The sequence below is a fragment of the Jaculus jaculus genome, chromosome 8, assembly GCF_020740685.1.
Source record: "Jaculus jaculus isolate mJacJac1 chromosome 8, mJacJac1.mat.Y.cur, whole genome shotgun sequence".
In the NCBI taxonomy this organism is placed as follows: Eukaryota; Metazoa; Chordata; class Mammalia; order Rodentia; family Dipodidae; genus Jaculus; species Jaculus jaculus.
The window spans coordinates 60,209,171-60,219,584 of record NC_059109.1 but is presented as its reverse complement, the minus strand read 5'-3'; the positions used below and the strand labels follow the sequence as shown (position 1 = coordinate 60,219,584).

The 10,414-nt window shown below is 43.4% G+C and overlaps 1 protein-coding gene and 1 pseudogene across 1 annotated transcript in view; both read right to left on the bottom strand.

Moving 5' to 3' along the window:
• Positions 1-9,901, bottom strand: part of Emc7 (ER membrane protein complex subunit 7) — a 63,090-nt gene extending 53,189 nt beyond the window's left edge. The window contains exon 1 of the mRNA XM_004669713.3: positions 9,655-9,901. Within this exon, the coding sequence (XP_004669770.1) occupies positions 9,655-9,887 (233 nt within the window). The 5' untranslated portion in view covers positions 9,888-9,901. The remainder of the gene's footprint in view (positions 1-9,654) is intronic.
• LOC105944852 lies at positions 3,897-5,220 on the bottom strand (annotated as a pseudogene).
• Positions 9,902-10,414: the final 513 nt, after the last annotated feature.

Below are 10,414 nucleotides of genomic sequence, written 5' to 3'. Positions count from 1 at the left end.
TACCGAACTCTGACCTCTGACCTCCTCAGGCCCACCAGCACCCTGGGTCGGACCAAGGGTCCTTTCGACCCCTATGGTGACCTATGACTCCTGCCCAGCCCCACCCTGCCGGCTATCCCTGTGAGCCACCTTTACTGGTAAATTTTCAAATTCAACTGAGGGCATACACATTCAATCCAAACAGGCACAGAGTATTTATGCAGTATTGGGGATTAAAAAAAAAAAATCTTATAAAGCCAAAGTCCCTAAGGGGGTGTGCTGTCCCACACCCTTATTCCTGTCAACTGGGAGGTTGGGATTTCTGGGCTAAAATGGCTTCCAGATCAGCCTGGGGAAGTCAGACCCTGCACCCAATAATGACAGAAGAAAAAGATAAATGCCTTAAAAATCAGGAAACATAAAAGGCAAAAATAGTCAACACCAAAATACAGCTTATTTAAGAATAGTAAACCCAACAAAGAATATATAACACATAACCTGCCTTGACATGAAAAGAGAGATTAGCTCTTCCAGTGCAGGCCTATATACCTGGCTGTGTGTGAGTAGTCCCTGTTTGTTACCTTTTGGGATGGATTCCAATTTCACTAATGCTGAGTGCCCACCTCAATCATTCTCTGTTGAGCTGTGAATCTAGTGTTCTGATTGGCTGTGGTGGATGTCATGCTGGTCAGGGGCGAATGAGTTCTTGATGGTTGGGAGATGTGGGACAGTGCAAGATGCCTGGAATTGTACCAGAGCTGGTTGGCTGGCCCCTGCTGTCTTCTCCTTCAGGTTTCTTGACTTTTCAAGGAGGCTGATGTCAGTAGAAAATCCCCTCCCTGGTTCTGCTTCGGCAGCTCTGCACTGGCCAGGCAGGCATGAACTGGGGCCACTGGTTCCTCAACACAATTCTGGCCAGTTTCTTCCTGTCTGTAAGATCTTAGTCACTCCTCCTTCTCTGCCATGGTTGATAATAACTTATACACCTTCACTTTTTGGCAGAAGAGTGTATTTTACTGTTTTTCTGCTCATTTCCCTACATAGGCTACTTTGGTGTGGCTTCTATGCCACCACCTTACAGGAAGTTGCTTTACTACTGTTTTGTGTGAGACTCTGGTGTACATAATTTACTTTGTTATGGAATATTTTTAATAGCTCTAATATAATTTCCCTTGTAAAAGCAGTCTTATGTATCTGTAAAATGGAAGGACTGAAACACCAACCACATTACATTATTGAGTGTGGTGGTTTGATTCAGGTGTTCCCCATAAACATAGGTGTTGGGAATGCTAGCTCCCCAGCTGATGGATATTTGGGAATTAATGCCTCCTGGAGGGAGTGTATTTTGGGGGGCGGGCTTATGGGCTTTATAGCCAGTTTCCCCATGCCAGTGTTTGGCACACTCTCCTATTGCTATGGTCTACCTTATGTTGGCCAGGGGGTGATGTCCACCCTCTGCTCATGCCATCGTTTTCCCCTGCCATCGTGGAGCTTTCCCTCAAGCCTGTAAGCCAAAATAAACCTCTTTTTCCCAGAAGCTGCTCTTGGTTGGGTGATTTCTACCAGCAATGTGAAATGGACTGCAACACTGAGACAGCAAAAAAAAAAAAAAAAAAAAAAAAAAAAAATATATATATATATATATATATATATATATATATATATATATATATATATATGACAGGGCTGGAGAGATGGCTTAGCAGTTAAGGCACTTGCCTGCAAAGCCTAAGGACCCAGGTTCAACTCACCAGAACCCATGTAAGCCAGATGCACATGGTGGCACATGCATCTGGAGATTGTTTGTAGTGGCTAGAGGCCCGAGCATGCCCATTTTTTTCTCTCCAATAAGTAAATAAAATTAAAATAAAGAGCAAATACAAATAAATAGAGCTGGGTGTGGTGGCACATGCCTTTAATCCCAGCACTCAGAAGGCAGAGGTAGGAGGACTGCCATGAGTTCTAGGCCACCCTGGGACTACAAAGTGAATTCCAGGTCAGCTTGGGCTAGAGCAGACCCTACCCTCCCCCCCCCCAAAAAAATTACTCTTTTGTATTTACTATTTTGTATTACTATTTTGTGTTTACTATACAAACAAAACACAAATGTATCTCTTTTATATAACAGTGGCAATCAGGTACAAGGCATATTAAGATACTTTTGAAAAGAAATTGTTTTTGTAAATATTATCATTTTTTAAAATCCTGTACAGAATCATATACTGACAGAATGCTGTGTACCCATAAGTGCCCCACTTTCCAATTTCAATTCTTTTCTCAAAAACTTCTTGGGCTGGAGAGATGGCTTAGCGGTTAAGCACTTGCCTGTGAAGCGTAAGGACCCTGGTTCGAAGCTCGATTCCCCAGGACCTACATTAGCCAGATGTACAAGGGGGTGCACGCGTCAGTTGCAGTGGCTGGAGGCCCTGGTGCACCCATTCTCTCTCTCTCTCTCTCTCTCTATCTCTCTCTTCCTCTTTTTCTCTCTGTGTGTCACTCTCAAATAAATAAAAATGAATAAAAAATATTTTTTAAAAAAGCTTCTTGTAAAGACTTCAAAGGGTTAATAATACATATTACATGGATAATACCACCCCTGGGCCTGGGAAACAATGATTACAGTTAACAAAATCTACCCACAGAGACCATGTTCCTAAAATTTTCAGACTGACTTGATTTATCGTAAATAAGCCCTTCTGGAGTAAAGCCTTTATGTACACTGACAATACTTATCAGACATCAGCTAGGCCACAGTGAAAGGTAGTGATATATCAAAAGGACAGGGTAGCAGCTGGTTTGGGAATGGCACACCTCATACATTCTGCTCAGGAAACATGAAGGCATTTAGAGAGGGCTAAAGTATGCACTACAACTGTGGAGGGTTTGTCTGGACTTATCAACAGTGATCGGTCCTGAGAATTGAAAAAGCCTATTAACTCTCTTCGTATATACAATGGAAGATGAAGGTCCTACCCAGGAGTATGCATACAACAGGATTTAAGTAACTGGACTATGCTGACGATGTTTTCCCACCATTAACTAACTAGAATATTTCTTAGCATGTTGGTTATGTAACCACTTTATGTCAACTGGTTCTCAAGAACAAGAAGCATCTGGTTCAAGCTTTTCTACATAGCAAGTGCACTAAACATGCTTGTAACTAATGGACCATCTTCTAAGAAAACTGATGATCAATCACATATTAATACTTACTGGATAGATAATGTTCCAAAGCATGGCTTCAATGCCCAGTTAAAGAGATATGAACACAATTAGAATCATTGACATGATTGGTCTACCTCCCTAAAGAAAACCTGTAAACATTTAATAAATGTCTAACTAATGGTATAGAATTAAAGACTAGCTGAAAAATAACCAGAAACATTTAGCACCCAAAGCTCCCAAAATATAATGTTAAAGCATGTCTGCTAGAGGGATTTCAGTAATCTGAAAATCATACCTGAGTGGTTAACCATTCTCTCCTACATTTTAAAAGAACTGCAAGGAGTTTCTACACTCAGGAATTATGGAAGTTTTGTTCAGTCTTTCTTCAAAATAAAACCTCTATGAATGACACAGGGGTAGCATAATTTACTAAATTAACTTTCAAAGTCCAAAATAAAAAGCAAGGTTATTTCCAACCATGTTAATAGAACTATTACAAGTTAAAACTTTACAACCCAGGCTTTCCTCTATATGCTTTATTTATTTATTTTATTTGTATTTATTTATTTGACAGAGAAAGAGGGAGAGACAGAGAGAGAATGGGCACACCAGGGCTTCCAACCACTGCAAACGAATTCCAGATGCTTGCACCCTCTTGTGCATCTGGCTAACATGGGTCCTGGGGAATCGAACCTGGGTCCTTTGGCTTTACAGGCAAATGCCTTAACCACTAAGCCATCCCTCCAGCCCCTCTATATGCTTTCTGATACATTATTATTCTCACACTCCCATTTATTGTGAGGATGTTGATCAGTCCAGGGCCCCCTTGGTCCAGTAGCATCTACTGCAATATCAATAACAGAATCTGGAGTCTTCCATCCCAGAAAAGTGAGGAAGAGATAGTTGAATACCGCCAACAAGGCAAAAGTGTAGGCTGTAACTGAGCTGCAATGAGAGATCAGCTGGTTAAGTCTCTTCCGAATTGGGAACACAGTTTCCTTTACCACACACTCATATACTTTTTCAGTTCTCTCCGCCATATTCCTCCAGGTGTAGAAAGTCTTTACTGTATCATGAATATTTTCTGGAGCTGGCAATGTCCCCAACTTCACTTGGAAATAGCTTTCACACAAAGATTTTACTAAAGGCTCACATAAAATACTAAGTCTTTTCAGAAGTACTTCAGGAATTCCACCAACCTTGGTACTTATAACCTGTAAACCACAACTGGCAGCTCCCACAATCACCATGCTTCAGTAAGGGAGGTATTAAGAAAAATATGTACTTGCCGGGAATGGTGGCGCACACCTTTAATCCCAGCACTTGAGAGGCAGAGGTAGGAGGATCACCATGAGTTTGAGGCCAACCTGAGACTAATACAGAGTGAATTCCAGGTCAGCCTGGGCTACAGTGAGACCCTACCTCGAAAAAACAAAAAAAAGCTGAGTGTGGTGGCGCATGCCTTTAATTCAGCACTTGAGAGGCAGTGGTAGGAGGACCGCTGTGAGTTCAAGGGCACCCTGAGATTCCATAGTGAATTTCCGCTCATCCTGAGCTACAGTGAGACCCGACCTCAGAAAAAAAAGAAGAAAAATATGTACTTAAACTAAGACATTTCTAACATCTAATGTTCTAAAGATCCCAAAAGCTGCATCCTGTCACGTAGTTGGTATCTTTCCCACATTTCTTCCAAAATGATTCTCTTTGGTCCCTCTCCTCCAATTAGAAAACTTAAACCTGGGGATTTCTGACAAAGTTCAGCCTAAAACACTACATCTAAATCACCCCTTCGAAGGCTCAGGGAACCTCAAAGAAGAGGGGTCAGAAAAAACATGAGAGCTGGAAGAGGAGAGGACAGTGAAACACTGTCTTCTGGATACAATGTGCCTATTACATTCATGAATTCAGATCAGCTATGGCTTCCTGCACAAGACTGAACCTGTCAGTATTTCATCATCAGTGAGGGAAGGGTACCTGAGACCTTATGCCTCCCAGAGTAGCTAAGGGCAGCTAATAGTTGCAGGGGGAGGAGGGTAGTCAGTTTCATCAGTGGCATACCACTGGTAAGTTGCCCATTCCACAGTAGACAACTTTCTACTCAAGATCATGCAAGCAACCTAAATTTAACTCAATGGAGGGATGGGGGAGGGGATGGCTCAGCTGTTAAAGGCACTTGCTTTCCAAGCCTGCCAGCCTTACTTCAATTCCCAAATACCCACATAAAGCCAGGTGTACAAAGTTGCACATGCATCTGGAATTGGTATGCAATAGCAAGAGACCCTAGTGGGACTGGAGAGATGGCTTGGCGATTAAGGCACATGCCTGCAAAGCCTAAGGATCCAGGTTTGATTCTCCAGGCCCTACATAAGCCAGTGGCACATGCATCTGGAGTTTGTTTGCAGTGGCTAGAGGCCCTGGCATGCCCATTCTCTCTCTTACTCTACTGTCTCTAATAAATAAAACATAAAAATCATTAAAAAAAAGAGAGAGAGAGACCCTGGTGTACCCATTCTCATTCTCTCTCACTGGCTTACTCATCTTCTTCTCTCTCTGCTTACAAATAAAAATATTTCAACTTGAGCCGGGTGTGGTGGCACAAGCCTTTAATGCCAGAACTTGGGAGGCAGAGGTAGGAGGATCACCATGAGTTCGAGGCTACCCTAAGACTCCATAGTGAGGGCTGGAGAGATGGCTTAGCCGTTAAGCGCTTGCCTGTGAAGCCTAAGGACCCCAGTTCAAGTCTTGATTCCCCAGAACCCACGTTAGCCAGATGCACAAGGGGCACACACATCTGGAGTTCGTTTGCAGTGGTTGGAGGCCCTGGTGCACCCATTTTCTCTCTCTCTCTCTCTCTCTCTCTCTCTCTCTCTCTCTCTGTCACTCTCAAATAAATAAGTAAAAATTTAAAAATTTTTAAAAAAAGACTCCATAGTGAATTCCAGGTCAGCCTGGGCTAGAGTGGGACACTACCTCGAAAAACCAATAAATAAATAATAAACAATAAAAATAAAATAAATTTTAACTAAATGGGCAAAAAAATGCATTCATGAAAGTAAGATGAAGATTAATGAGGAAGGGTATTAGAAGGAGAGAAGAGAGGTTAATTACATCAAAATACATTACATACATACATGTATAAAAATGTTAAAATGTGGGCTGGAGAGATGGCTTAACGGTTAAGTGCTTGCCTGTGACACCTGAGGACCCCGGTTCGAGGCTCCATTCCCCAGGACCCACATTAGCCAGATGCACAAGGGGGCGCATGTGTCTGGAGTTCGTTTTCAGTGGCTGGAAGCCCTGGCGCGCCCATTCTCTCTCTCTCTCTATCTGCCTCTTTCTCTCTCTGTCACTTTCAAATAAATAAATAAAAATAAACCAAAAAAATTTTTTTTAAATGTTAAAATGGAAAAAAGAAAATGGCAGGCTATAGCAGTATGAATGTTTTACTGTTAAAGGTCTTATAATTCAAAAAGAGCTGAAAATGCTATAAAATGTTAAGGGGTTGTCTTTCTGTAGCAACTTTCAAAAAAAGCTTCCTGGGCTGGAGAGCTGGCCTAGTAGTTAAAGACAACCCATGTTTGACTCCTCAGTAATTCAGATGCATAAGGAGGTGCCAATTCTTTCTCTCTCTTTCTCTCATTAAAAAATAAAATAAATAAATAAATTAGTTCAGCCAGGTGTGATGGCACATGCCTTTAATCCTAGCACTTGGGAGGCAGAGACAGGACGATCACCATGAGTTCAAGGCCACCCTGAGACTACACAGTGAATTCCAGGCCAGCCTGAGCTAGAGTGAGAAAAACAAAACAAAAACAAAAGACAGAAACAAAAAAAAAAATCAGTTCAACTCTGAACTAGGTAGAAAAATATACATTGGGGCTGGAAAGATAGCTTAGAGATTAAGGTGCTTACCTGCAAAGCCAAAAGACCTCAATTCAATTCCCCAGGACCCATGTAAGCCAGATACACAAAGTGGTGCATGTATCTGGAGTTCATTGGCAGTGGCTGGAGGCCCTGGTGCACCCATTCTCTCTCTCCCTCTCTCAAATAAATACATAAAAATAAAACTTTTTAAAAAAAAGAAATATATACATTAAAAAAAAAAAAACAACTTCCTGGCCAGGTAGTGCACACTTTAATCCCAGCACTCAACAAGCAGAGGTAGGAGGACTACCATGAGTTCAAGGCCACCCTGAGACTCCATAGTGAATTACAGGTCAGCATGGGCTAGAGTGAAACTCTACCTCAAAAAAAAAAAAAAATTTTCCTGTTTATATTTTCATTAATAAACATATTATTTTTCAACACATATTTTATTTATTTATTTATTTGATACAGAAAAAGAGGCAGAGAGAGGGAGAGAATGGGCACAACAGGGCCTTCAGCCACTGCAAACAAACTCCAGATGCATGCGTCCCCTTGTTCATCTGGCTTATGCCTTCAAGAAGTGAACAGGGATCCTTTGGCTTTGCAGGCAAATGCCTTAACCACTAAGCCATCTCTCCAGCCCAGTAAATATATTATTAATATGGTTGTTTGTTTGTTTGGCATTACCGGGAAAACTGAGTCCAGAGCTTAGATATAAGTTCTATTACTGAACTATAGTCTCAATTTTTGTTGTTTTTCTTTTCCCTCTCCTCCCCTTCTTTCTCCCTTCCCACTCTTTTGTATTTTTTCTCTTTCTTTGACAGGGTCTCAGATAAGTTGTGGTCTGGCCTTGAAGGTGTGACCCTCCTACTTCCATCTTTCAAGTAACTAGAACTGTAGTCATGTGCCACTATGTCTAGCTAACATATAATGAGTAAATGACTTTATGAAAAATATATAATATATAAAATAATATTTTAATTTTTAAGATAATTTTAAAATAAGTTATTTTCAATAGAGTTTTATATTGCAAAAAAATGTCAAATGATCAATTATGGCTAATTTTCCAAACTTCAATGGGGGGGGGGTTGTTTACATTAAACATTCTTAGGGTAAGCTCTAAAGAATACCCTAAAGTCAGATTACTACTTGCCAGCTAGCACTGAAATAATGATTGCAAAAGCTGGGCGTAGCTGCACACACCTTTAATCCCAGCACTTGGGAGGCAGAGGTAGGAGGATCACCATGAGTTCAAGGCTACCCTGAGACTACAGAATGAGTATTTATTAACTTCCCACAAAAGCACTTCACTGATCTAACAAATCTTCAAGACTCTTTTTTTTTTTTTTTTTTTTGGCAGTGGGGAAGGGGGTTAAGATGGGGTCTCACTCTAACCCAGGATGGCCTGGAATTCATTCTGTAGTATCAGGGTGGCTTCGAATTCACGGTGATCCTCCTTCCTCTGCCTCCCCAGGGCTGGTATTAAAGGCCTGTGTCAACACACCAAATCAAGCCAACTGTAAATGTCCAGTTGAAAATACATGGTTTTTTTTTTTTTAATTTTTTTTTTTGTTCATTTTTTTATTTATTTGAGAGTAACAGAGAAAGAGGTAGATAGATAGAGAGAATGAGCACGCCAGGGCTTCTAGCCACTGCAAACGAACTCCAGACGCATACGCCCCCTTGTGCATCTGGCTAACGTGGGTCCTGGAGAATTGAGCCTCGAACCGGGGTCCTTAGGCTTCACAGGCAAGTGCTTAACTGCTAAGCCATCTCTCCAGCCCAATACATGGTTTTGAGATACCATTTCCTGGTCTACAAACCTAGCAAAGAAACTTCCCTTGCTAAATATTTTCTTTCAGTTTCTAGTTGCACACTCTAATAATGAAAGATCTAAAATACCAAATTCATTTCTAGACGTTTGAAAATAGGCTGCTGGGAAACTAGATGTTAACAAACTTGTCCCTCCTTTTAATATAAACAGAAATGTCACATATCTCTTAATAATTAGAAAGGACAGGCACGTGTAAGCAATCTGGAAAAACCCTAGTCACATAAATGACAAGTGTGATACTGCAAATCCCTCGACGAACTCAAGTGTAAAAAGAACAATAATCCCAACCTCAGGCCAAAAAAAAAAAAAAAAAAAATTATCTATGCTTTCATTAGGGAACTTAGGGCCTATTAATTTTAGAAGTAGTAACATTAGCTTTCCAGTCTGCCATCACTGGAAGCCCTTTGGGCTTTGACAATTCCCAATTGCTTTGCATCTTTCTACACAACACCAGCTAGCAAAAGACTGAAATGAACGCAAAAGGTAACCAGGTGAGATGCAAAATCATCATTGTCATTGTCCAGCAAGAGACAAATAAGGGTCCACCTATGCCCAGAGCCCTAGAGAGACCGACCCAATAACAGAGACCAAAATGGGGCTGAAAATAACAGAGCCCCTTGGCTTGGGGGCGGGCTCGGCTGTCCGGCCACCCTCTCTTTGAGGCACCGGGCAGGAAAGGGGCAGTGGGACGGCCTCCACCGGTCTCCCAACGTGGACCGTTAGCCGCACCCGCCGGCGCTGACACTGCGCTCCTCGGGGACACCCTGCCAGCGAGCCGCCGCCGCGCCCCGCGCCCTCGGGAAGCTCACTTGAGGAAGCCGACGTGCTCCTCCCCGTCCACGAGCACTCGGGCCGCCGAGATCCAGTCCTGAGGCTTCACCCCTGGGACGACCGCACGCCCTTCGATCTTGAAACGATCGCCGGTGCCGACCCCGGCCCCTCCGGGGCCCTCGGCGGCAGCCCCCGGCACCTCCGAGCTTTGCGCATCGCCCGACAGCACCAGCAGCAGGACGGAGAAGCAGCCCCACAGAGCGGCCGCCATGACAGCAGCTCCGCAGTCCCGACGCCGCCGGAAGCCCTCCCGACCGCGGGCCGCCGCAGGCCGATGTCGTCATCACGGCGCGCGGCCGGCCCCGCGCCGCGCCCTGGGTTCGGCGGCCGCGTGAGGGTGGCGGCTGCCCACCGAGGAGCTGCTGAAGTGCTCCTTGCCGCGGCCGCCACAGGGCCGCGGCGTGACGGGTGAGGCCAGAGGGCCGAGGGCTTGGCCGTAAGAGTCTGGCTTCCCGAGGAACCGCTCAGAAGGGAGCTTTGCGACCTGTACGAGTCGAAAGAAGATGCTGTCTCTGCTTTGAAAATAGCTGGGAAAATTCATGAAATTAACGAACGGTTGCCTGTGTGGAGAGACACCCACCGTTTTACACACGTCAAACCATACTCAAAAACACTGCAGAAAGAAAAGGACTGCATTTGGAAGTTTCGGAATCGCAGATTGGAGCGGTTGTTACGAAGACTGGGAACGTACGCTGGCAAGCAGTACAAAGCAACCGAGAGTCCTCTGTAAGGAGATTG